The sequence below is a fragment of the Mangifera indica genome, chromosome 4, assembly GCF_011075055.1.
Source record: "Mangifera indica cultivar Alphonso chromosome 4, CATAS_Mindica_2.1, whole genome shotgun sequence".
Lineage (NCBI taxonomy): Eukaryota > Viridiplantae > Streptophyta > Magnoliopsida > Sapindales > Anacardiaceae > Mangifera > Mangifera indica.
The window spans coordinates 4990888-5018825 of record NC_058140.1 but is presented as its reverse complement, the minus strand read 5'-3'; the positions used below and the strand labels follow the sequence as shown (position 1 = coordinate 5018825).

Sequence of the window (27938 nt, the reverse complement as noted above, 5' to 3'; positions counted from 1 at the left end):
ATTATATGATTTATATGGTTTTATAGGAATTTAGAGTTTTGTGGGCAAATATTTATCTATTATACATATTCTTGTTTCATGTATTCCAAAATTTTATTTGAAATCATAATTTAATATACTATAATTAATTTAATATGAATTTTGCAAAATATCAATTTACTTTGATTTGAATGCTGAAAATATCGTATTACCCCTACCTTGCTGTATATATCAATGTCAATTTATCTCCTACGTCATATATAACATTTAACTTTGGGAAATAATTCAAACCCACCAATTTCAATAAAATTATCATATCCACCCTTATATATTGTCTAATATCTAATAACATCTTACATTATAAAATATCATTTCACCCCTACAATTATAACATTCAAATGCCCTCTATATTTTTCTAATATTACAAATTTGTGCTCAACTTATAGAAGTATTTAAAATACGAATTTGAATTAATAGGTAAATTAAATTTTATATTAAGATTAATGTAAATATTTCGATATTATAAACTGATTTTCTTCGAATCAGACTTAGAAATGTGAACTTATTTCCTTTTGATTGAATTTATAGTGTTAAGAATTGAGTAAAAATGAAAATTTGAATGATGTGAAGAAAACATAAAGAGTTAGAGTTTATATATTTTTGATTTTTTAAAAAATATTGGGACAGTTTTATTTAAATAGTTTGAATTTTAAGTATTTTTTTTAAGTCCTTCAAAAATCGACATTTTTCTTGGGGCACTTAACTTTTGAACAATTATTTAATTTCCCTTAAAAAAAAATTACTCCAAATTCAATTCCTCTCTGTTGAAATTTAAAACTTAAAGAACACAATAGGGTTACGACATACAAATTCTCTGCCGGTTTCGGTGAACTCTATCGGTTTTGGTCCTCTCTGTTGGGTCAGTGTCTTCTTTACTTTCTTCTTCCTCTTGCTGTTCCCTTGAAAATTAAAATTTACTGTCTATTGGCTCAAATCTCTTCTTAGGAATGAAAATGTTATAATCTCTCCAGTCGTAATATTGTTTGTTTCTGCTTGTTTTGTGTGTTTTCGAATTATATTTAACTTGTGATTTGTTAATGGTGATAAAAGTCTCTAGGGTTCATCGTTGCCTAGTTGTTTATTTTTAATTTCACTTCGATATTTTTCTTAAATTGCTTACATTTTTTTTATATTAAATAAGGCATTTATTTCGAGCTTATTAGTTAGACATATTTGGTTTACTTGGAGGGATATATATGATTTGAGAACCACTGCAAAATATGCTGTTTGAACACCTATTTGTTTCGAAATAAGTGAGGTATTACTTATCCGGAGCAGAATAGATTTGATGAAATTGTAAGAGTAGAGTTAGTGGTGTAAATAGATTTTCAAATGTTTATCTTCTCAAATTCATCTTGTGCAGAAGAAATAATGGCGTCGCCTACGGGTTTACCTCAAGAAATGCAGCCATATTCTGGAGGACCATCAGAGGGATCTTCAACTGCAATTGCTAGTGCTGCTTCAGTTTCTGGTGGCACTGTAACTGGGCCAATGCATGAACCTTCTCAAGTTAAATTTTCAAATGTTTCTGATTTCGCCATTCCGCCTTTGACATCCTCTTACAATGCTGGAGGGTCTCAGCAGTCAACATCATCTTCTGTCAGTGCCAGCTTTTGTTGTTTTTCTTATTTATCTCTAACTCATATTTAACTTGTATCTCTTTTTATTTCCTTCTTATATTTGAAAGCAGGTCATTAACTCAAATCTATCAACATCACCAGTGGTCATTCAACCTCCGGTACCTGGGTTGTCTTCTTCTTCAGGCCCCTCATTTTCATATAACATTTCACAGACGCCTGTTGGTTTCCTTGCTAACCAGCAGTTCAATTCTATTATGGTGAGAGTTGAATCTTCAGTGAACCATATATATATATATATATATATATATTCCTTCTGTGATGGCCTTCAATGGCATTAATTTTTGTGTTATGTTTTACATTTAGCTTGTCACTTCGGTATCTTTGGTGGCACCTACTGATTGATGGGACAATTTATTTGAACAATCTGAGTATAATGATGGCCTTCAATAGCATTAATTTATTTCCTGTATTGTTACAAAGCCAATGCAATCTTCCAGCAATGGTAAAATCTCCTCTCTGTATGGTCACGAACAACCTTTGTTTGTATTCCAAGTTACCAATAGATAACCACTGTCACACAATCACACAACAGAGAGGCTTTCTACTCCTTAGCCCAGGATTTTTCAACCATAACAAAAAGTTTAGGGCACTCCTTGAAATATTGTAAACAAAAAATAAATTGTCTTAAAGATGCAAGGCATTGGTAATGTGAGAAAATATAACCTGCACTCTTAGCTTCTCTACTGCCCATTATGCACCATAGAGGGTACAAGCTCATCCTTGGTCATTTCCTCTTTGTTGATATTTCTATGGATCTTTTTATTAAAGAGCTAACAATGAATGTTAGGTTCTTACCTAATAGCTTGAGTTCTACGTCAAATGTTTTCTTAACATGATATTAGAGCTGAGATCATAAGTTTGAATCCCCCGTGCTTGTAGGCATCTGTATGTTTATCTGGGTTTGTTTGCCCCTTATGTAAGTTATTCTGTCTCTGTTTAGGCCATGTTATATATGAGGGGGCTTGGTTGATATCACTTTCAGGTTCTTATTGCTTAAATTTTTGACTCAAGTGATTTCTTAACACTGTCTTTTTGTGATGCTCTGAGCCCAATTCTGGCATTTTAGGAACTCTAACTGATTGGTGACTATATTAATGTTTGAAGACATTACCGAAACTCATGAAAAGGTTGATTTGCGGTTAAACACATACATTTGTTAAATTGGCAAATCACCCTTGCCAAGGTTGGGAGTACTATATGCTCCATTTCATTCAGATTACTATCTGCCCCATCTCAATCAGATGAACGAACATTTGAATTAGTTGAATCTGCTTTAATTAATCGTCCTGACTTAATTTGATCATGATGTACACAAAATTTGAGTATAATCCCTGTAACATATCCCGCTGTACCAATAAAAACCTGGTCCACCTTTGTATCTCTTATTTATATATCAATATACTAGTTCCTTCTATCCAAAAAAAAAAAAAAAAACAAATCACACTGTACCTATATGATTGGAAGGTGCTTCTATTTTTATTCTTTATTCTTTCTCCAAGTCTTATCGAGGTAGATACTGGTGTTTGAAGATATTCCTCTTTCAAAGTTCACATTGCTAGAATCAAAGAGTTCATAAACTGATGCTATGAATGAAAGCTTGTATTATAAAGGAGGAATCATGAATGGTATTATAGTCACTAACTTCTATTATCAAAATAAATTAGGTGTTTACCTAAAGGATAATAATCTGTTGTACTATAATCTCCCTATCTATTTCTTGAATTCTGTGAATATTTCATTCTTAAGAATTTCTTAAACAAACTACAGGTTTATTTTGTTAGTCTTGAGTTATATTTTGCCAAGGAGTCAGTTCTCTAGAATATACATAATAATGTCTAGTTTTGCTCATTAGGTAGTGGAAAGGTATTTTTTTGAATGATAATTAATTATGCTTGTGATTAATGGGGGTTAATGGCTTGTTTATTTGTATTGAGAACATTAATTTTGATATATATATTCTTTGCAGAATACTTCATCTGCTGCTGCACAAGCTGGTCCTGTATCATCTGCTTCAACCAGCTCTCAGTCTTTAAATAATTCTTCTAGTTCTGCTGCAGTGGTTGCATCTTCATCTAGTAAAGTTGGTCCAACTTCATGGATGCCCACTGTCTCATCCTTTCATGTTCAACCAGGATTATCAGGAGCTCCAGGGACACCAGGCCCTCCTGGACTAATGCCATTCCCACCGAAGAATGCTTCATCGACAATTATGGATTCAAACTCTTCTGCAGTATGGAGACCCAGTGTGTCAACTGCTCCTGCTCCATCAAATCAAGCTGTTCAGCATCCAATATACCCTACCCATCCATCCTTACCTCCTATAAGTGGTTCCTCTCAGGGACACTGGTTGCAGCACCCACAGATGGGTGTCATGCCTAGACAGCCTTTTTTGTCATATCCTGCTGTTTATCCTCCTCCCTTTCTTTTGCCGTCACGTGGCATGCCTCATCATTCTGTTCCATCAAATGATTCTCAATCTCCTGGTGTTTCTTCTGTGGCAACTGTTGGTGCAACTCCCACATCTTCTGCAGCTTCAGGGCAAATAGTAGTTGGTGCTTCAGAGATGCAGACAGAACCACCTCCTTCAGGAATCGGTATGCTCAGGGTTTATGCTAGATTACTGATCAGCTAGCAATGTAAGAGCTGTTTATCCTTCATTATTGTTACCTGGAGTCAATTTTTGCCTCATCAATCTTCATGGATTTGTAGATAACAGGGAATGTGTGCATGAGTTTGATGCAAAGGCGGGATCTGCTGTCAATGAACAAGTAGATGCATGGACAGCCCACAAGACTGATACAGGAGTTGTCTACTATTATAATTCTGTAACAGGAGAATCAACTTATAACAAACCTGCTGGCTTTAAGGGGGAGGTATGTGTACTTATTGCCCATCATCACTTGTTGATAAGTCTTTAGAGCACTATGCAAGTTATTTTGTTTATTTTTTCTTATGCAAAGCATACTTCTGGTACCAAATTTTCTATAACTTCCAAAATGTCAATGAAATAACTTTGAGGTAAAATTCTTTTAGTGATGCATTTGATTAAATAGACCTCCTGTCTGATTTTTTTCTTGGTTTTGTCCTATAATTGTATTTGTTTTAATTTTCTCACCCAAAACTACCCTGCTATAATACGAAAGATAATTTGACTAGTGGTGTCTTGGTTCCCTTTTAGGTATCAGTTGTAGCCTTTTCAAGAGGTGCTGAATGTGTGTCTAATCATGTGTCAATTTTTTTTTTAACATTGTGCAGGCTGACAAAGTTTCTGTGCAACCAACTCCAGTTTCAATGTAAGTTATTTAAATTTGGCAATATCTTACCAACAGTGTTTTCCTCAGGAAACAAAACATGTTTTGTGTCATGTAATTTTTTGGTTCAGTTTTCTAGATTCTTTATTTGTATGTATTGAGTGATGAAGATTCATTGTCTGCTGCATAATTTTAAAATACATATTGATCATTAGCAATAATCAGTTACATATTGGAAGTTTAGTGGAGCTTTAGATTGAGCTGAAGTGCCTCATGAATTATTGGCTTGAGGTCAAATTTTATATTGGCCCATTTAAGGTCCTAGCTTTCTTTCCTTCAATGAAAGCCCAAAAACTTTGTGTTAATAGGTAAGATTATATCAGGATGACCCTTTGGAAGTTAACTTGCTATCTTTCTATGAATATGAAGTCAATATGTGGTGAATGAAGATGATTGTTCATTGTTTTTGCTCATGCAGAAAGAAGGGGCAGGTTATTGCTGTCTATATCAAAACAAAATGCATGATAATATAAATTCTAGCCTAGATAATAAGATAGATTTTAAATAGATAATAGATAATTATTTATGAAAAATCAAACTGATAACTCATAACTCCTCCAGTACTTTCATGGATAGCCTTTTTAGGGATAAGTTCTAGGCAAAGTCTTCATTTTAAGGGTAACATGTGCTTTCCAAATCATATTGGTTGAAGTTATCAGTTAGATTTTCTTCACAAAGTGTCAAAATAGGATTTAGTGGAGTGGAAGCCTAAGGGCAAGTTCTTTGGTCCTCCTATACGCCTTATTCATAGCTAAAACACATAATTGGTCCATCTTGACACTGTTGAAAATTTCAAGATCTCCTTATCTCTTAAGTCCTTTTGAAATTATAAATCCATCTCCAGTTTTTATGAGCAGATAAAGGAAACATGGATGCTCTCAAATCTATTATGATGTAAAAAAAAATCTATGACACCAAAATCTAAAGAAGGCGAGGAAATCAATCACTTATTCTTTCTTGTATCATCTATGTTATCCACCCAAAAATGGATTTACTTGCCATTTCTAATGACTAATTCAATGTTACTAATGACGGGAACAACTTGAAAATATGATTTCCAAGGAGTACTATTTGAACTAGAGTGCAGAATTGAATATCATTTAAGCTTTTAGTGACTACAATTGTCTGACCATTCTTTCAATGGGAAACATCTAATAACCACTTTTCCTAAAGAATCCTATCCTTTTTCCTTCAGTTCCCTTTGGTAGGGGCCTAACAATAGTAGTTATAACCATATTGATATATAGAATTTATTAAAATTTAGTTGACAGCTTAAGTCAATAATTAAGTCCATAATAATATATAATTTCCAACATGCCTAATAACTTATTCAAAGAGTTGTGTCATCCCTATAACAATGTCTGTTCTCCATTGGGTTTTTGGCTTGCAGTATGTCATAGTTAAAATTATCCATTAAACACCATAGGGTTAAATGTTGTTATTATCTTCTGTCTATTATAGGAATATCCTATATTTATGAAATGTATAATATTTCCTTCTTATTTTTCCTATATTTTCTTCTGTTTAGGGAGTATTTGGCTGGCACAGACTGGGCATTGGTTACAACAAATGATGCTAAAAAGTATTACTACAACAGCAAAACCAAGGTATGATATTGAATTAGACATTTGATTCTCATTTAATAAAAAAATAGTTCTCTGGGAACATTATTTATTTTAATATTATCAAACTATGTTGTTCGAGTATTACAGAAAGTGAGTGAAACCTGTGCTGTATGGTTTTGATAATCAATATGCTTCATATGCTTAGATTTCAGTTGCTGAAATATAAGGATCAACAATAGAATTTGGGAAGCCAATTTGGTTATTCAGTTAACTATTTCTTGCAGTAGAAGTTTTAGGCTTTTTTTTTCAGGCCACTATATAGTCTTAGTTGTTTGGCAGTAGACTAAACGCCAATGGTGAACATTGATTTTTCTCTCAACACTTTCTGTGTCTCTTCCATTTCTGTGCTTCTCTTGTTTTTATTATTATAGATGTTTCCTGATTCTCTCTCCCTCATGTTCCACTAGTCCCACTGCCACCTCTTCGTAGGATATGCTTACTTTCACTCCTATCAAGCGGATTACGAGAAATTTGAAGAAAATGTTGAACTTTTTTCATTTCCACCACCACCACCCCCCCCAAATTCATATTTTACACTGTGAGGTTTCAAATGCTGATGATAGAGACTTGTTTGTAAATGCCAGAATATCCTCAGAAGGACTCTTTTCTCCTTGCGTTTTCATTTGATTCTGATGGATACATGTACTCAGTGTCTTGGTCTGGCTTTTGGACTGATTTACTCTGGGAACTCCTTCCTTTCAAACCACCTGCTCTCACTCAATATACACACAACACGCACACAAACATACTAAACAGTACACTGTAGAAATGATTGAATAATGCAAACTTATATTAAGTGAATTCCAGTCTACAAGTATCTCAGATTCACCATTGCAAAGAAACAATGAATGCTAAACAAATTTCATGGCATTCGAGACGCCAACACTCTCCTTCTCTACTCTTTTTGTTTGCAAAATATTCCTTGATTCTCACTCTGCATACTTTATTCACAGCATAACCACCACACCGGCTCCTCTCATAACTCGTCTCCGTTATAATCTTTGTGGTCCTGCCCCTGAATGTAAATCCTTGAGTATAAGCCATCTGTACCAGCCTTATTTCTGCCAACCGTAGCTTCCAAATCTTCAGTTTGCAATTGCCTTACTTCCACCCTTGGCCTCCTTTGGTTCTGCATTCTCTTATTACAGGATACATAAACATTGGACCTAACAGATTCGGTCTCACATATAAATGAGAAGGGATTGTAAAATCTTTGAAGATCTCTTTCACCATCAACTTAATAAGTATCTAAAAATGGATATTTATTGAATTCTATGGAGCTTCTTTTGTCTATGAAGTTAGTGATGTAACATGTTTCTATCTCATTCCTTGCACTTCATCTGATAAACTCAAAACTTTCACTGTTTACTATAACATTAATTGAAAAAAGGATTTTATTGAAAAATTGTTGAACAATTTTATTGGTTGGTTGCAAAAAGTGTCTAGAGCCACACAAGATTTAAGGACAATGTGAATCTGTCTTTCATTTTTCTATTGATTTGCAATCTCACCCTATGACATTGGAAATATAAAAATTTAGTACTGTCTTTTTCTCTGTTATTAACCTAATCTTAACATTTCAATATTATCCTAACTAAATATTATCTTAATGAATTATTATATTAATCAATAAAAATAATTAATATTATCCAGGAAAGTTGGAAAGTCATTAATTTTTTTGTGTTTTTTTACTGGCCCTTGTTGACCCAACTTGCAATTTTTTCATCTTTACATTTTTCTTACTAAGTTTGAAAAAAATTTACACTCATTTTGCCATTAGTGTAGTTGTTGTCTCTGGCCGAAAAAGTCTACCTTGTGTTGTTCGCCATTGTTAGAACATTGCTCCGACATTGTTTGCCCTGCACTCAGTTGCCAAATTTGACATCTTCCATCGCCAGGAAAACACCAAGAACTCCAAATCTGGCTTCACTCTTGTCGTCTGCCTTCTCAATCACCTTTTTTTAGATCTTGTTCCTTAGCGGCGATGGTGGTTGAGCTTCAATCCTATCATCTTCCCTTTTGGTCACCTCCTTTTTACTTTTTCCTCTTTAGAACGATAATGGTGGTTGTTGAAACAACTCTTTACATTCCTTCAGACACCTTTTTATCGCTTTAAATCCATTGACCAAATTATCCAACCTAGATTCTATAGATTCTAGCTTCTCCATTACTATCTCCAAAATCTTTTCTGCATTAACTTTACTCTTCATCATTTCCCTTCCCAGATCTCTCTCATAAATATTATCCTAATCAATACTATCCTAAACATTACTATCCTAATCATTGTTATTAATGATTATTGTTATCCTAATCCTAACACATTTATATAATCATAAGTAGGAGCTCTATAATGTTGATAAACCATGATTTATGAGTGAGAAACATGTCTGTCATTCTGCCAAGGTTTATTATGGAAAATAAGTGAGAAATATGGCTTTAATTACCATTATGCTTTTGCAGTTCTTTATTTTGTCTGCATTTGGAGTTTGTATCTTGAGTTGGCATCTTTTATTCCTATTTTTCTCAAAATTACTAGTTAGTAGGGGCACATTGTTAAGGTTAGTGGGCTCATTTGTAAAAAATTCTCCATAGGATGATGCATTGAGCTCTTAAATCCATCCTCTTATTGTAATTGCTGGTTTAATTGCCTAAATTCCTTTTTTATATGAATCATGCATCTTACTCATGTTTTGTATATTTGTTTGAGGTTACATGTTATTCATGTTTTGATGAGCATCATGTTGGTAATCTTCATGCAGTACCTTAAATTGCTTTATTAGTTTTTTTAGCTTGTCATGTTTGTAAAATTTCATTCTTAAAATGGAGCTCTTAGCCTTAAATATATTCAGATGTTGTGGCTGTAGCTTTCATATCATTTACAAATTTTATTTGCTTTTTGCTTTGTCATCCAGGTAAGCAGCTGGCAGATCCCCTTTGAGGTGACAGAATTGAGAAAGAAGCAGGATGATGGCATTTCAAATGATCATTTAAAGTCAGTGCCAAATACTAACATCATGATTGAAAAAGGAACTACTCCAACCACTTTGAGTGCTCCAGCTGTTAACACAGGTGGACGTGATGCCACAACTCTGAGAACCTCTGGGCCAGGATCATCATCTGCCCTGGATTTGATCAAGAAGAAGCTGCAGGACTCTGGAACTCCTGTTACTTCCTCAGCTGCTCCACTTGCATCAGGGGCAGTGGCCTCAGAATTAAATGGCTCTAAAGCTGTTGAGGTTGCAATGAAGGGCTTGCCAAATGATAACAGCAAAGAAAAGTTAAAAGATGCTAATGGGGATAGTAATTTGTCTGATTCTTCTTCAGATTCAGAGGATGAAGACAGTGGACCATCGAAGGAGGAGTGCATAACTAAATTTAAGGTATCTTTATGGCTTTTATTTTGTTAAAATTTCCTTCGGTGTAACAATTTGAGTTGTGCTTTTGACTGTCCTTCCTCAAGGAATCTCAGTGTCTGTCCTATAGATTCATGTATAAATAAAATTTCTAACTTTTCCTGAGTTATTTCATGTATTAGATATCTATACTTTATGAATGGTGTTGTCTGCTACTGCTGTTATTATTCTTTGTAGCTTGTGGGATATGCTAGTATTGCTAACTGATTGTTTAACATACCAATGAAAATTTTACAGGAAATGCTTAAGGAAAGAGGTGTGGCACCATTCTCAAAATGGGAGAAGGAATTGCCAAAAATAGTATTTGATCCTCGTTTTAAGGTTTGTTACAAAATTGAAGGCCTTCTTACCGCGGGGTGATCTCACACCATGGAAAATGTCTAGTCCACTTTTTACTTCTCTCTTTTGATTAATCTAATTTTTTGTTTTTTATCAAAAAAAGTGATTGCATCTTGGTTAATAGCTTTGGATTTGATATTAAAATTTGTGTATAAAATATTTGGGTCTTCATTTAAGAGGCAATCCTAGAATTTTTGAGTTTTGGATTCTGCAGTGGATAGGGTTGAGAATGATTGCAGGTTAGAATAAAGGTTGTCTTCCTATAGGAGAAGTGTCTATTTTGGTTTAATTGGGTTTATCTAGCCTTCCATTATGCAACTTTTTCTTCTTAGAGTGGATATTAGAACTTTAAGAATCTGTCTTTGGAAGGTTATTGTACAAAAAAACCAAGACTTTGTTTCTATCACAAGGTTATTGTTTGGCTATGGTTGCAAGACTTATTTTTGGGAGGTCATTTCATCTAGCTTGGACACTTTGGCTCCTTTATTTCCTTGTTCACATGCTTCTCTTCATAACCCACCAAAGCCATATTGACTGGTTAGGTAAATAATTAGCCTGGTGGCAGTAATATTGATTAGAAGGCACAAGGTCCAGGGTTCTAACGCTGCTAGCACTGACCATTTTTGAAAGAGAAAAGAAAGGCATTTTAACTAATTGGGATTTATCAATTGGTTGGGACTTCAATTTTCTGTTTGGGGTGATTTTGAAGTTTTGTGTTGCCTTAGTTAGGGAGGGATCTTGCACTTTTGGAGAAAATCTTCAGTTATCATAGAAAGCAATACAAAATTTTTTAATGATTCTAGGGTGGAAGATGTGAAGTTATTTATTTATTTATTTGAGAAGAAACTAGGACATTGCGATTGAACAAGCTGTGACAAAAGTTTTGATATTCCTTTCTATTTGTTTTTGGAATACAACATTGGGTTTGGGCTTTCTTTTGTGATTGAAATTGTTTGTTCTATTTTTGTTTTTTTTCTTTACTTTCCAGCTTAATTTTTTCTTGTTTCATAATTTTTTTCTATTAATAGAACTTCTGTTTCTTAGAAAAAAATATAAAAAACCATGTGGCTATAGTGTATTAGTAAACATGCAGACTGCTTCTCAGGAACTTAACTCTGAAAAAGAATTTGAAACCCAACTTACTTTTTGGTTTAGTTCTTCATGATTTGGTGTTATGCAACCGAACTTGCATGGCTGTTGCTTTTCTTGGGCAATGTAACTTTTTCTTGGTTTGGTTGTTCATGCTTGAATAATACTGTTGATAAATGTTTGGCTTATTAGGCTAATGTAAGTTGCTCGTTTGTGATGAGTTGAATGTGTTTATACCTGAAGTTTGTTTTGTCTCATGATTGATATACTGTTAAATACTTGTGAAATACATTTGCTTAAGTTGATATTTGCTTGTTTTCACATTTGTTAAGTAGGTATCTATTATTCTTGTTGTATCATATGCTAATTTTTTGACAACCATGGTATTAATGTTAACCACAGAATTTTCGACTTGTATCCTTTGTCTATACCTGTGCCTTCTCATTTTTTGAGTATACTTTTTAGGGCTATTCAATTTATGCTTATTATCTTTTAGTCTATCTTGTTAGCTATGACTAGCCTTGGAATGTGTGTTTATTGTGCACTGAACTTACAGGTTCATTTTATAACTGCAACTTCTTTTTTTCTCTGTGACTCTGTTTATTTCAATTTTGAGTATACTGTGCTGATGGGAATATTTCTCATCCATACTTTAATGAGTTTGCTGCTTTGCTCATTGGAAAGGAATTTACTATTGTAGGCCATCCCAAGTCAATCAGCAAGGAGGGCCTTGTTTGAACACTATGTTAAGACACGAGCTGAGGAGGAACGTAAGGAAAAACGAGCAGCTCAGAAGGCTGCAATAGAGGGATTCAAGCAGTTACTTGAAGAAGCAGTAGAGGTTTCAGAGCTTATATTGAATTCAAGTGTTTTTTTTTTTTATTTTGCTAATGTTTACTTAATAACACAATTATTACTAACTGTATAAAATATAAGACTGACCTGGGAGGTGGCTAATTTCGCATATTTTCATTTCAGGATATTGACCACAACACTGATTATCAGACATTCAAAAGGAAATGGGGCAGTGATACACGGTTTGAGGCCTTAGACCGCAAGGATCGAGAACTTTTATTGAATGAAAGGTATCATTTAATGAGGATAATTCAGCTTTAGCTCTTTCTCAGCATCACATATTTCATTCTTGTGCAGTAACTCAGCATCTGAATTTTTGGCATCTATTTAATTGATCAGTTTCTCCATGTTTTGCCGACCAATTTAAGTTGATTTTTACTTTAAAATTGATAATCCATGTTTTCATTCTTCCTTCGAAGAAAAAAGCGAACTAAGCATTTTAGCATAATACATATTTTACTGTACCTATTTTCATGAATAGAAACACATTTGATTCAGGGAACTATTAGAGAACTGGTTTTTTTTTTTTTTGGGTCGTTTTCATGCAAATGGGAACTTAAATTTTTGTGTGGAACTTACCAAAAGCTACCCTCTTAAATCTACTAATCAAATATGCTTAATTAGAAGGACCTATTGAGTATTTTGTAACTTTCATGGAGTCTTTTTATCTCTTTCAATGTTTCTACCTTTGGAATTTAAAAAAGAGAAGTCTAATTTTTCAGTAGGGTGCATCACTTTTAATATGGTTTGTCTTGTGTCTGTTTTAGCTTGGGAAGATCACTGGTTAATGCCATGGAGAACCCTCATTTAGAGTTTTGGTCAGGTTACATGTATGAGGTTTAATTTTAGCTCTTGCTTTGAACTGTTGATGGCAAAGTTGTCTTGTCAGATAACTAATTTAAAATGACATTTTTTAAAAATCTTTCTAATACTTTTTCCTTGTGCATTGTTTAGTAAGTTGAGTTAAATATCTGGTTTGTGATGCCATAATTATTGAGGTGAGCCCATTATTAAACTGGACTAAGGCTAGCTGATCATTAATTTGGAAGAAGAGATTGTCTGCATGTCTAATGTTTTCTGTTTGACCTTTAAATGGCTTCCAGTTTCTTATTTCACCTTTGCCAACCCAGTATTAAGCTTTTCATGAGTTATAAGTAGTCAAAAGTTGACTTTATTAACTGCAGTGTACAAACTAGAAGACTGCTATACTGTTGTGGAGGCAGACTAATTTGTCCAACTACATCTCATGCACATGCATTCAACAGCTCCAGACATGTTCATATATTTGTCATGTGATTATTTTTTAAAACACTTGGCCTACTGGTTGTTTAGTGAATTTTTCAGACTATGATTTGCTTTCTTTATGCTTTGTCTGTCGAGTTCTTAAATCTTGTATAATGTTCCTTTATCCTAATCAGAATTTATATTGATTTCTATCGAGTACCTTTCAAAGCAGTGTGTGCCAGCGAGGAGTAAGCAAGTGAAAAGATTCTCTGATTCACTTTATTTACTTCTGATTAGTATCGTAATAATTTTTGGTTATTAATATGCCAATTTTATCATACTAGTTCCACAAGGTTCTTACTTTCTTGCAGGATCCTTCCATTGAAGAAGGCTTTCGAAGAAAAAGCTCAAGCAATACGTGCTGCAGCCGCCTCTAGTTTCAAGTCTATGCTTAAAGAAAAAGGGGACATAACTGTCAGTTCCCGCTGGTCCAAGGTTGGTTGATTTATGAGCATTACATTAAAAATATGGGAGACAAGGAAATAGTGAGAATAGGAGGAAAGAAAGGGCAATAAATTAGAAGAACAAGAAAGATGGCATAACTAGAGGAATTTGGAAGAAATACAAATAGAATTATAACTAGTCTTTATTGACTGAAAAGTAAGACCCTGTTTATATTAGTACCAGTCCTAAATATAAATTTGTTTGGAAATATGCTACCTAAAATCTTTTTTTGATAAGAAGCAATAATCTGTCTACAATATTTACATTGCTTGTATAAATTACTTCCTAAAATTTTGAGATTATAAATTTTCTATCGTTGGAGCTATTGAATATCAAATTTTTTTTTTAAAATTTATTTTAAAATTATTACTTATTTTAGTTTGTCACTTGGACTGTTCTCAAACGTTAGGCATCAAGACTGTTTGAATGATCAATTTATGTTGGATACATTTAGGTTTTATTCCCTAGAAGATAGCCTACCTAATTAAATCTCTATCAGTTGAGCAGATGGTCTAACAATCAATCCTTTTGCACCAAGCTTTGGGAAACTTTGTTATTTTATTGTGATTAGTTGAGGTAGAAGCTAGCATTGGATGGAAGAATGGGTCTTTAAGAGTTAGTCTTTTAGCTCTAAGTGGAGGAAATGAATTGTAAAAAGAAAACCTAGATTTATGTGTATTCTTTAGGTTACCAAATATTGTCGCCCTATCTTATAAGTTTATATTACTTGGTTACAAGGTGGTGGTGCTCTACATTGTTTATAATGAAGTTGGTTAAAGGAAATGTTGTGATCAATCATAGCTTTTCTGCTTTTATGAATGAGTTAGATCAATTTCATAATTTGTGCTGAAGTGGCATACTTAAATAAAACTTCTAAATACCAAGTTTTTAAGGAGGTAGTTCTTTGGTCAAACTTAATGTGTCTAGAACAGCTTGCATTCTAGTATACATTTGAGGATTATTACAACATTTTACTATATCCTTGTAGGTGAAGGAGAGTCTGAGAAACGATCCAAGATACAGATCTGTTAAGCATGAAGATAGGGAAGTTATATTCAATGACTATGTATCTGAACTGAAGGCTGCAGAAGAGGAAGCAGAAAGAGAAGCAAAAGCCAAAAGGGAAGAGCAGGTGTTATTTTGACTCTATATTCTTGTTAGAATTTCCCCTCTATATCATTTGAAGGTATTGTGGTTGATTGTGTTATACTACTCGTGTAGCCGAACACACTTGAAAATTTCTAAACAATCAATCATTCATATTAACCTTTGGATTTTACTGTGCTATGATACAAATTAGAGAATTTTCATTTTTAGGTATATTTCTAATTTTTAATTAACTTACTTGTCAGCTTCTTTCTGATTCTTTTAAACTACTTTAAAATGATTTTCATCTATTTCATGATGCTAATATAGACATTGGAGTTCTTGTTCAAATTCAAAACTGTTTTATGGAATTTCTTCTTCTAGAAAACCATGTGGAGTCTTATCATGAATGATGGTTACATCTTATTGTTATATATGCAGCATTTTTTTCCCAAAATATTCATAGATTTTGACATTGTGGGTATGATTGACTAAAAATGGTTTGAAAAATGTAGGCATGCAAGTTGGATCAATGAATCTATAATAATATTACTTTATTTTTTATTTTCATTTATTTTATTTGATTTTTTATTTATGAATATTGTGTGTTTGTGGGGGCTTTTCTCTTATTCTATTTAACTTAAGTTAAACCATAAAAGAGAGCAAGAAAGTTTTGGTGTATTTGTAATTATGCTTCTAATATTATGTGTTTGTTAGATTAGTACTTTTTTTACGGTTGGATTTGAGTGGAGCTTGATTGCTAGCTCAGCTCATTTGAGCTTGAAATGAGCGGCCATGAGTTGAGCTAGAGTTTGAGCCATGGAAGACTCAGCTTGATAGGCTTGTAAACATGGAAAAACAATGTTATTTTAGCCAATTATGGGTGATGACCAAAATGATGTCGGATGTGTTTTGAACTTACAAATGATTGTTTTTTAAAATTTATATTCTCTAGTAAAAGAAAAAATTGGAGAGAAGTTGAATGGTGTTAAGAAAAGGAAAATGTGAGCTTTTTTATAATGAGTGAAGTGGATTGTTGAAGCGTCTTTTTGCAATATGTGATTGTTGTATACATAAACTCAATTCTCATAAACTCAATTGTGAAAATTTTACATTGGAAAGAGACACTTTAACAGCTTGCTTCATCCCATTGTAAATAAGTTCACTCTTTTCTTTTTTCAACACAATTCAATTTTCCTCAAATGGCTTTTTAATTAAAAATAAAAAAAAAACCATTTATAAGTTCAAAACATATATGGCGTTATTTTGTAGTCAAATTGATCTTGTACTTTACGAGTTGAGCTTGAGCAGGCCAAGCTGGAGCTTGGCCCGGTTTGAATCCACCGTTATTTTTTTTAATTGTTAAATAAGTTGTCTGTTAAAATTCCTAAGGTTTAGTATGTCATTGTAATACTTGTGAAACTCTTGCTGATTTTCAGGAGAAACTGAAGGAAAGGGAGCGAGAATTACGGAAAAGGAAGGAAAGAGAGGAACAAGAAATGGAGAGGGTGCGATTGAAAGTCCGCAGAAAGGAGGCAGTCACATCTTTTCAAGCTTTGCTTGTGGAGACAATCAAAGACCCTCAGGTAGTGTTTGATTGTTGGCAAACTCGTTGTGCTGGTAGTAGATAAAGAATGATTTCAGAATCTTGTGTTTAAATTAAGATTTAGTTAATTTCTGTTCAGTATCAAGATTTTCTTGTGGAGTCAATTTTGGCTCTGAGCAGATGTTTCGAGTAGGGTTGTTCAAAACTGGTTAATTGAACCTGTTTGACATTATTTTCAACAAACTGAATTTTCGGCTCTAGCTCAACTGAAACTGAACCGATTTTGACCCGAACCATGAATATCGGTTAACCGATACAAATTTTTGGTTAATCATTTTTGAACCAAATTTCAGAGGGACGATTGTTCCAAACTTGGAATGGAACGACCGTTCTAGCTCTGGACTTCACATTTTGTTCAATTTTTCAAGTTGAGAAGTGATCTTCAATTTGCACTTGGACATAGTTTTCACCTTTGGTTGGCTTCTTTTTCTCTGCTTCACTTCTACCGTCCATTTCTTACTATCCAGCCATTAAACCTTAAAAAAAAAAAAAAAAAAAAAAAAAAAAACTCTGAAGATCACTCATCACTCAGTCAACAAAGGAAGAGAAACCAATTGGGTGTGGCTCAGCTGTGTTAAAAGAAAATTAGGTTTAGAGTATTGTGTGAAAGAAAAATAATAAAAATTTAGAAGGTTTCTCTCTCTAGAACAAAAAGTGGTATAGGTTGTTTCTCGAAATAAAACAATATGGATAATTATGTTTTGGATTTTGGTGTGGGTGAGTGATTGAGATGCGCGGTGAGATGGGGGTCTGGGCAATAATAATCCAGTACATATACAAGTAATAATAATAATAATTAATATTGTAGTTATTATTAATTATTGAAAAATAAAAGAATGAAAAGAAGGGAAGATTGTGATGGTGTATTTTGATTTAGATTTAAAAGAAGAGAAGAAACTACAAATGAAGTTTCTCTCTTCCATAAAGATGGGCATAATTTTATTTTATTTTTTATTGGGAAAATAATAATAGTTGGGTTTGTGATGATGTTGGAGAGTCAGAGATTGATTCATATAGGGTTTTTCATCTTAATTCTCAATCCCTTTAATCTCTTTAATTTCTTGGAATAGACCCTTTTTTTGGTTCAATATCAAGTATTGTTATATTTTTGAACTGGTTTTCCATATAATGTATTTTTTTATTTGGATATTAGTTCGGTTTGATTACCGGAAAATTTTGAACATTCCTAGTTTTGATTGTAGTAGTTGCTTGTGATGCATGCCCTGAAAGGGTGAAAAGAACACTTTCCCATGCATCATCCGCATTTTGTAAATTATGCTATCTATAATTTCCTACAAGGTCAACTAGAATGGCTATATGGACAACTCTTTTCTTGACTAATTTTAATTATAAAGGGTGCTCCAAAAATTATACCATCCTGCACTTTCTTTATTCTTAATTAACCTGGCTAGTGTTGCCTTTAAATTAATATTTTATTTTTTGTGTTTTTCTTTCTTGTTCGACCAGTGGCTCACACCTTTTTTTTCCCTTTTTTTAAAATGAATTTCTATCTTGTTTTTGTTTTTTCTCTCTGTAATGCTGCATAACTGACATTGTAATGAAAATATTGTTGATCTCTAAATGGAGAGATGTTAGTGAAGGAAAGAAAAAAGTTGTGAGCATTATTTCTTGTGGTTATATTTGAGATAAAAATAGTACTTCTGACAGCAATGAACCAAGGTAAGGAATAATCAAGGAAAAACAAAACCAGTTGAATATTACGAAGGCTAGAATAAGACTGAAATTTTATTTGTTCTGCATCCAAATTCATGTTCAACACTGCCTTCCTTTTATAGGACCAGCCTATTACAAAATCCTGGTAACTTTTAGGCTTCCTAGACTTCCCTTAAAACTGTTTCATTTTTCCTAGATATATCTACCATTTTCTTACAAAAACAAAACTGACTTCTGACTCAAAAATCTCTTTCATGCATCCTGTGTTGACTCTTTGACTATTCATGTGTTAATTAAAAATCATTGTTAATGTCAGACCCCAAGGGTTATAAATATTGGTGGTGCATTAGAACTTTTAATGAGAAAACCTGGGTTCAAGTCTTTGTCACACTTGTGAAATCTTGACTTACCGAGTGTTGTGATTATGGGTCCGATCACTGTGGCCTGGGTTTTATCTATCCAACCAATTTGGATGGGATTCCCTGGTTTAAAAAAAAAAAATCATTGTTAATGTCTCAGTACATGTCTCTTTTACTGAGTCTTCATGTTTTCTATAGTTTCTCATTAGTAATATAGAAAAATTCTGTGTCCTTTCAAGAAACCAAAAGAAAAAAAGAATTTCCATAAATTTAGTGCAAGGTTCTTGGATAGAGGTGAACTTGTGAGTGTTAGGTACCTGGAGGGACTCCCAAGGATCGTTGCCAACAGCAATAGGATTACAGGCTAAGGAATCACAAGAAGCAGGCACTGCTGCCTCAACGCAGAAACTCAGGATCCCACAAGAAGATGTAATGAAAATAGCTGAGATAAACTTAAAAGGAAAAACCAATATTCTCAATGTGTAATAAAGAACTATGTATGTTTAGCAAGATGATATAAAAGTCTAATGAAATTACTGGATGAAAAATAAACCGTGTTTTCCGATTACAGAAACTTATAATTCTTAAGCTACTCTCTGGAAACGCCAATTACGGAAATAAAAAACAAACTTAATAATAAGAAAACAGCCTGCAGCCTTCAAGAGGTCTGCTCTTCCCTCAATTCCCCTCCATTCTCTGATTTTTTTCCTTCCCCTTTTTTCCTCCCTCTTTCTCTTTTATATCCCTTTAACCGTTTCTGCAAAGGTTGTCTGTAGCTCTGTTGTCCTTTGTTGGTTCTAAAGGACTTGGAGCCTGCTGGAGTGACACCTGTCCCCTTGTGCTGTTGCCTTTTGATTTCCTTTCTTCAGAGTGCTTTTTCCTGCGTGTTATGTATACATTAGTCCTAACATTTCCCCTCCCATCGAAAGGTACCTTGTCCTCAAGGTCAAACTGTGGAAAGAGGTTGCTGAAGGTTGTGAATAATTCCCAGGTATTCTCACAGTCAGGGAGGCCTTCCCATTTCACTAGAATTTCCAGTTCCCCATGCTGAGAGTACCGATGTTGTAATATTGCTGATGGCTGCACTTGTAGTTCTCCATCGTCGGTCAAGCATTCAGGGAGAGGTTGGCAGGTTACTGTTGGACCAACTCTTTTCTTCAATTGTGAAACATGGAATACTGAATGAATTTTTGCGGTAGGAGGTAATTTCAAACGGTAAGCTACTGATCCAATCCTCTGTAGTATCTCGAAAGGACCATAATATCTAGGACTGAGTTTTTCATTTGCTCGGCTCGCTAATGATCTGAAACGATATGGTTGGATTTTTAGGAACACATAATCACCCACTGAATATTGGATATCTCTTCTGCCTTTGTCAGCATGTTTTTTCATTCTTTCCTGAGCTTTCCTCAAGTTGTCTTTGAGTTCGTCGAGCACCGCATTCCTTTCTTCAATCATCTTGTTGACTTCTTCTATCTTCGATACCTCTTCGACCCATCTTAGTAATGCCGGTGGTTCTCTGCCATACAATGCCCTAAAGGGTGTCATGCCGGCGGATGCGTTGTAAGATGTATTGAACCAATACTCCGCCCATGGGAGCCATTTTAGCCATCGCTTAGGTTGACGAAAGCAGAAGCACCGCAAGTAGGTTTCTAGGCTTCGATTTACTACTTCCGTCTGCCCGTCGGTTTGAGGGTGGTACGCCGAACTAAACTTGAGTGTGGTACCTGCAGCTTTAAAAATTTCAGCCCAGAATTGGCTCATAAAAAGTCGATCGCGATCAGAAACAATTGATCGAGGAAAACCATGCAACTTCACTATTTCTTGTATGAATTTCCTGGCAACTTCCGCAGCTGTGAAAGGGTGTTTTAGTGCCAAGAAATGTGCATATTTCGTCATCCTGTCAACTGTCACTAAAATGGTGTCTGCATGTGGCGTTTTTGGAAGGCCTGTGATGAAGTCAATAGAAATATCATCCCAGACTTTGGTGGGGATGGGCAGTGGTTGCAGCAGTCCCGCCGGAGATGCTGCTTCGAATTTCATCCGCTGACAAGTTTCACATTCTGATACAAATCTCTTCACAGTAGCTTTCATCCCTTCCCAATAAAGCACACTGGAAATTCGTTTATAGGTGCGAAAAAATCCAGAATGTCCACCGTACGGAGATGCATGGAATTCTGTTAGAAAAACAGGAATGAAGGAAGAAGTTTTTGAAAGGACCAACCTTCCTTGATAAAGTAATCTTCCCTTCTGTAACTTGTAGCCTTCATGGGAGTTGGGATTCGTCAGCAGATCCTGTATTATTCCCCTAAGTTTCTCATCCTCTGAAATTTCCCGTTCAACCTCTTCCAAGCCCATTATTTGTGTTGTGGAGACTGCCCAAATTTCCCCATCCGTCTCTGATTTCCGAGAGAGGGCGTCTGCTGCTTTATTTTCAATTCCTGGTTTGTACAAAATTTCAAAGTTATACCCAAGCATTTTCATTACCCATTTCTGCTGGTCAGCTCCGATAACTCGTTGATCAGTCAGAAACCGAAGACTCCGTTGGTCTGTCTTTACCTTGAAATGCCTTCCTAACAAGTAGTGACGCCATTTCTGGAATGCCATCACAATCGCCATTAGCTCCCTCTCGTATACGGATTTGTTTCTGTTCTGAATCGAAAGCGCCTTACTGATATAAGCTACCGGCCTCTTATCTTGCATAAGAACAGCACCCAATCCCACCCCTGATGCATCTGTTTCTATAACAAATTCTTTCGAAAAATCTGGCAAGGCTAATACAGGAGCTGACGACATCACCTGCTTTAATCTTTCAAATGCCTGGGTGGCTTCGTCACTCCAAACAAAAGAATCTTTTTTTAACAATCTCGTGAGTGGTTCTGCGATTTTTCCATACCCTTGAACGAACCTTCGATAATATCCTGTTAAACCCAGGAATCCTCTCAGCTCTCGTAAGTCTTTCGGAATAGGCCAATTTCTCATTGCTTGAATTTTAAGCGGATCTGCTTCCACCCCTTCTGCCGAAACTATGTGGCCCAAGTAGCTTATTTTCCTCTGCCCAAAAGAACACTTTTTGAAATTTAAAACCAATTGATGGTCCTTCATCAACTCCAGCACTATCCGAAGATGCCTTGTATGTTCCCCAAAATCTTTGCTATAAATCAGAATATCGTCAAAAAAAACAAGAACAAACCGTCTTAAATACGGTCTAAAAATCTCATTCATTACCCCCTGGAAAGTTGCAGGTGCATTTGAGAGACCAAATGGCATCACGAGAAATTCGTAATGCCCATCGTGTGTACGAAAGGCCGTTTTCTCAATATCCTCGTCTCTAACCCGAATCTGGTGGTAGCCTGATTTCAGATCTAGCTTACTAAAAATTACTGCTCTAGCCAATTCGTCGAACAATTCATCAATGGCAGGAATCGGAAATTTGTCTGGAATAGTAACCTTGTTGAGAGCGCGATAGTCGACACAAAATCTCCATCCCCCATCTTTCTTCTTTACTAATAATACGGGACTAGAAAACGGGCTCACACTTGGCCTAATTACCCCTGCTGTAAGCATCTCTTGAACAATTCTTTCTATCTCATTTTTCTGAAAATGTGGGTACCTGTAAGGTCGGATATTTGGGGGCAGAGCATTGGGCAAAAGTCTAATAGCATGATCTTGAGTTCTTCTCGGAGGCAGGTTAGTGGGTTCACGAAAGAGATGTTGGTACCCCTCTATCAGCTCCTTCAGGCATGGTTCTAAATGCTGTGGATTAAATTCTCCCTTCTGCGTCAATCCCCTGAACTCCACCCAATATGCTTCTCCACCTTCCCTCATTGAGTTTACTATAGCCTTCAGGGAGGATTCAACTCTGCATAAAGAGACATCTCCCTTCAGCTCCACACGCCGTCCTCCCCATTCGAATTTCATTGTCTGGGATTTCCAATTAATTTTCACCTCCCCCAATCTACAGAGCCAATCCATTCCTAAGATTACATCTACGCTTCCCAGCTCAAAAGGGAAAAAACTCTGAATTATTTTAATCTCCTGACATTCGATCTCAACTCCGTCGCATCTCCCTAATCCTTGGACCCTTCGTTCATCTCCCAAAGTGACTGTAAACTTCACGGGTGACACCTCTAATGGTAGTTCCATAACCAATTTCTGAGAAATAAAGTTGTGGGTTGCCCCACTATCAAGGAGAATCACAACCTTCCTTCCTTGGATCCTCCCTAAAAATTTGATTGTTTTCGGACTACATATTCCGACTACCGAGCTACTGTTCAAAGACAGCTCCAGCTCCTTTTCTTCTAGAGTCGTCTCCTCCTCTTCTATCAAGTTTTCTGCCTCTATGTCCTCTTCTTCTTCAGACGCCACCATGATTCGGAGTTGTCTAAGTTTGCATCGGTGCCCTGGGAAGAACTTTTCATCACATCGAAAACACTGTCTCTTCTCCAACCTTGATCGGAACTCTTCGTCGGAGAGTCTCCGATATCGGCGTTCCTGTGGCGATTGATTAGCTGACGCAACGGAGCTGGGTGTTCCCTTGATAGACAAATCTGCCCTAATATCTGCTGCTGGAGAGATTTTGGAATTGGATGCGAAATTGGTGTTATTTAGGGGCCGGTTTGATCCGGTCTGTGGGGCGGTCTGGAAGCTTGAAATGGGTCGATCGGTTCGCATGTTGGGCTGCGATGGTGGGCCGTTCGTTTGGGCATGGGTTGGTGTATGGGGTGGTCTTGGATTTGGGCTGGTGAGGTAAGAGCAAGTTGGGTTGGAAGTCCGAGTTCTGTAGTTTAAATGGGTAGTATAGGTTCCGGGTCGGGCGTCAATAATCCGATTTTTCTCCTCAATCTCCTGTGCTCTCAACATCGCCTCCTTCAGCGTCGTCGGGCGAAAGAGTTTTACTTCTGCCCGTATTTCTTTCTTCAGTCCGTTCATGAAGGCTGATAGTAAGACTTCCTCGGCGGCGTCCTCTATTGGTGCAGAAATGGCCTCAAACCAACTTCTATACTCCTCCACTGTTCCCATTTGTCGCAGCGCCATGAGGTCCTCATATAGAGACCCTTCTTGTGCTGGACGAAATCTTAGTAGCATTTCCCTTTTTAGTTCTGTCCAGTTAGCGAACCGTTGCCGGGTTTCGTTCCATTGGAGCCACCTTAACGCCTTGCCATCCATGCATACGCCAGCTGCTATTAGTTTCTCCTGTTCTGAAAGTTGATTGACAGAGAAATAATGCTCCGCTCGAAAAACCCACCCTACCGGGTCGTCTCCGACAAACACCGGTAGCTCCAGACGTCGATGAATCAGTTCACGTCGAACACCTCCTGTATTATCCCCCACTTCAGTCCTCTGCTCTCTGGCTCCTTCGGTTTGTTCTGGCTCTTCTGCCCCCATTGTTGGTGGAGGCGTAACTTCCCTCGTTGGTGATGTATGCGTAGGAGTTGGTGGCGTCTCCATGGTTGCTTTGCCTTTGTCAGATGGTCCACTATCCTTCACCACCAAACGTTCCCTCACTTCCCTCAAGTATTCTTTCATTGTCTCCATTACTGTTTCCACCCCTTGCATTCTGCCTTTAATTTCCTCCACATTACCGCTCATGCTCTCTACTCTTCTGTCAAGCCCTTCCAACCTTCCTTTCATGGACGCCACTTCTTCTTCCAATCCATCTACCCTTGCCTCCATCCTAGTCATTTGCTCTGATACCAAGTTTGTTAGGTACCTGGAGGGACTCCCAAGGATCGTTGCCAACAGCAATAGGATTACAGGCTAAGGAATCACAAGAAGCAGGCACTGCTGCCTCAACGCAGAAACTCAGGATCCCACAAGAAGATGTAATGAAAATAGCTGAGATAAACTTAAAAGGAAAAACCAATATTCTCAATGTGTAATAAAGAACTATGTATGTTTAGCAAGATGATATAAAAGTCTAATGAAATTACTGGATGAAAAATAAACCGTGTTTTCCGATTACAGAAACTTATAATTCTTAAGCTACTCTCTGGAAACGCCAATTACGGAAATAAAAAACAAACTTAATAATAAGAAAACAGCCTGCAGCCTTCAAGAGGTCTGCTCTTCCCTCAATTCCCCTCCATTCTCTGATTTTTTTCCTTCCCCCTTTTTTCCTCCCTCTTTCTCTTTTATATCCCTTTAACCGTTTCTGCAAAGGTTGTCTGTAGCTCTGTTGTCCTTTGTTGGTTCTAAAGGACTTGGAGCCTGCTGGAGTGACACCTGTCCCCTTGTGCTGTTGCCTTTTGATTTCCTTTCTTCAGAGTGCTTTTTCCTGCGTGTTATGTATACATTAGTCCTAACAGTGAGCAACAGATATAGTGTCCACATTTGACCTTATGCAGAATAGTAAAACTAGACATGCTCAGGTCTGAAAAATCATTTAAGCTTCCTGCGAATCAAATGGATTCCCTCAATTCTCTCTTCTCTTGGCAGAGTGCCTACATTTATAGTAATTCTCCTTGCTTAAGTTGCTTTTCCTTCCAAAACTTCAGATTTTGTCATGCACTTTGTTATTCTGAACAAATTCAATTCTGCTTCAGATTCCTCTCAGATCTGATCTTGTATATTAGATATGTTGTACAATAAAACTATGTGCACTTATAGTGAGTGCCAATTTGGTTACTAATGATGATGTGTCATCAAGTGATTGGGTGATTTTGAATTAAAGATAAAGTAACATCCATTTATATAGTGACACATCATCATTGACACCCAAACTAGTTTTTATTATAGGTGCACATAACATCACTCATTTTTGTATGATCTCAATGTTCTTAGATTTGAATGCTCATAGTTTATTCTGTCTGTACTTGTAACTATAAGTCAATACTCGTAGAACAATGTCAATCTGCTTTTTGGTCACAACTCACTGAAAGTTTCCAATTTATCCAGAATCTGTTTAGATTGTTTCAGATTTGATGTAGCCTTAAGAGTGTAATTGGGTTGGTTTTGTGGAACCTACTTTACTTGTTTGAGTCCCACCCCATTAGAAAAGGAACACAAATTTGAACAATGGGAAAACAACCCTTATTGTTATCTCTACTAAACTTTGCAAAGGTTATTAGTGCTAGGAATTAGAATTTTGTCCTAGTTAATCTACTGATATGTCTTTTGATAGTTTGCTTATGTGCTGTGCTCAGGCATCATGGACAGAATCAAAGCCTAAACTGGAAAAGGATCCTCAAGGACGCGCAACAAATTCTGATTTAGAGCCATCTGATACAGAGAAGCTTTTCCGGGAACATGTGAAGATGCTTTATGAGGTAATTCTGCAACCATTTTATGTCTCTCATCTGATAGATCGTTATTTCCTATCTTATGCATTTCTGGTACACGGTGTTTCTGTACGTGTTAAAACTTTTGTACTGTTCAGGAATACCATTTTTATTTTTTCACATTAAAGACAAATAATAATAAATACAACTGGTTTGTTGATTTGCACTTTTCTTTTCTTTTTCCTTGGATGAGCATGCAATAAGTTTTAAATAAGCAAAGATGTTGATTGTCTTTTATTTCTCCTTCTCTGGTAGTTTGGGTTTGAGGGATGGAGATAGAGAGTAAGTTTACTTGATTTTTCAATTTAGTTATTGACTTTAGATTTCCCTAATTTCTGGATGAATTGTTTTTAAGGTTCTTAATTGATGCGTCTTCCCTCCGCATATTGTACCACTATTTTCATTTTCATGATTGTGATTTTGTTATCAACATGAGACATGTTCTGATTATTGAAATTTTTTTTACAAAAAAGAACATGTGAGTTACCAAAAAATTATCGATATTTTCTTTTGACCAAAACCTAATTTCAATTGACAGTAATGTATCTGATAATTTCTTTTTCCTCCACATTCCACAAGGCTGTTATATAGAAATAAAATTGACTCCTTAAGAGCATGTTGAAATCTCCTGGTAACCACCAATATACTGGTGATGATTTGTGGTTTGTTTTTGGCTTTACTGACTGCACATGGATCGGTGAACAGAATTTCCTGTAAAGTCAAGTCATTTTGGAAACAGGTGAATGCAAATTCTGGCATTAGAAGGAAGGTGCCTCTGTGTGATAGGTTTTTAATCTTGCCAATACCTTGAGAGATGGAAAAGTAAAAAACGACCAGATATTTCTATGTGATGAATGAATTTATTGCTGAAGAAAAATCAAGTATTGCACTCAAAATGCTAATGTTTTGTTTGTTGAGAAGAGTTGAATGGGAACTTGAAATACAACATTCCAATTAGTTTACCAAAAAAAACAATATTATATGTACCCAGTTTTGAGTATTAATTGGGTATCCATATGATCTGTCATCATATAATTGAATATTACTTTATTTTTAATTCAAAATCATCTAATCACATGATGTCATATAATCTGGATACCTAATTAGGTACTCAAAATTTGGTGTATATAATTTTGTTGTTTCAAAATATATTATCCTAAGAGATATATGAACCCTTTGTAGTATTATGATGTCACTTACCATATCAACTGTTTCATATACTTATCACAAGGATAACATGACTTTGGATGGGGGGTTTGGGACGCTGCTTGGAGTGCCCAGTATCTCTTCAATACGATCTTTTTTTGAATTGATTTGTTTTATCTGTGGTTCAATAGTTCTTATTTTATTGCTGTTTAGAGTATAAAATCTCATTCTGACGTAAGTTGGTGCTTTTGGCTTCTCTTTAGCGATGCGTTCATGATTTCAAAGCTCTTTTAGCTGAAGTCATGACTGCAGAAGCAGCTGCCCAAGAAACAGAAGATGGAAAAACTGTTCTTAATTCATGGTCAACTGCTAAACGTCTTCTGAAGCCTGATCCCAGATATAACAAGATGCCAAGAAAGGAAAGAGAGGCTTTGTGGCGTCGATATGCTGAAGATATGCTGCGCAGGCGAAGTCAACATGAGCAAAATGAAGATAGGCATAAAGATGCAAAATCTAGAAGCTCTGCTGACGCTGGGAGGTCAACATCAGGATCAAGGAGAAACCGTGAGCAGAGATAGCTTCCCTTTTGCATGGCAAACTTGACTGTTGGTAGAGTTGACTAATTTTTAGGTTTTGAATGCTTATTGTTTGCCGCCAGCCTCTAATTTACATAGTGTTCTATTATATGAACTCAGTTAAATATTTTTATTTATAATAAATTAATAGGATTGCAACATTGATATTTTCA

General features: G+C 35.7%; 1 protein-coding gene across 1 annotated transcript; it reads left to right on the top strand.

The window, feature by feature from the left end:
• The first annotated feature begins 784 nt into the window (after positions 1 to 784).
• Positions 785 to 27938, top strand: LOC123213026 (pre-mRNA-processing protein 40C). Its single transcript, XM_044632348.1, has 16 exons — positions 785 to 898; positions 1403 to 1638; positions 1730 to 1876; positions 3646 to 4273; positions 4389 to 4552; positions 4935 to 4972; positions 6519 to 6597; positions 9528 to 9995; positions 10266 to 10349; positions 12157 to 12297; positions 12435 to 12541; positions 13907 to 14030; positions 15028 to 15171; positions 16565 to 16711; positions 25910 to 26032; positions 27454 to 27938. Exons 2-16 carry the CDS (start codon positions 1411 to 1413, stop codon positions 27766 to 27768), a joined length of 2937 nt encoding a protein of 978 aa, XP_044488283.1. The 5' UTR covers positions 785 to 898; positions 1403 to 1410; the 3' UTR covers positions 27769 to 27938.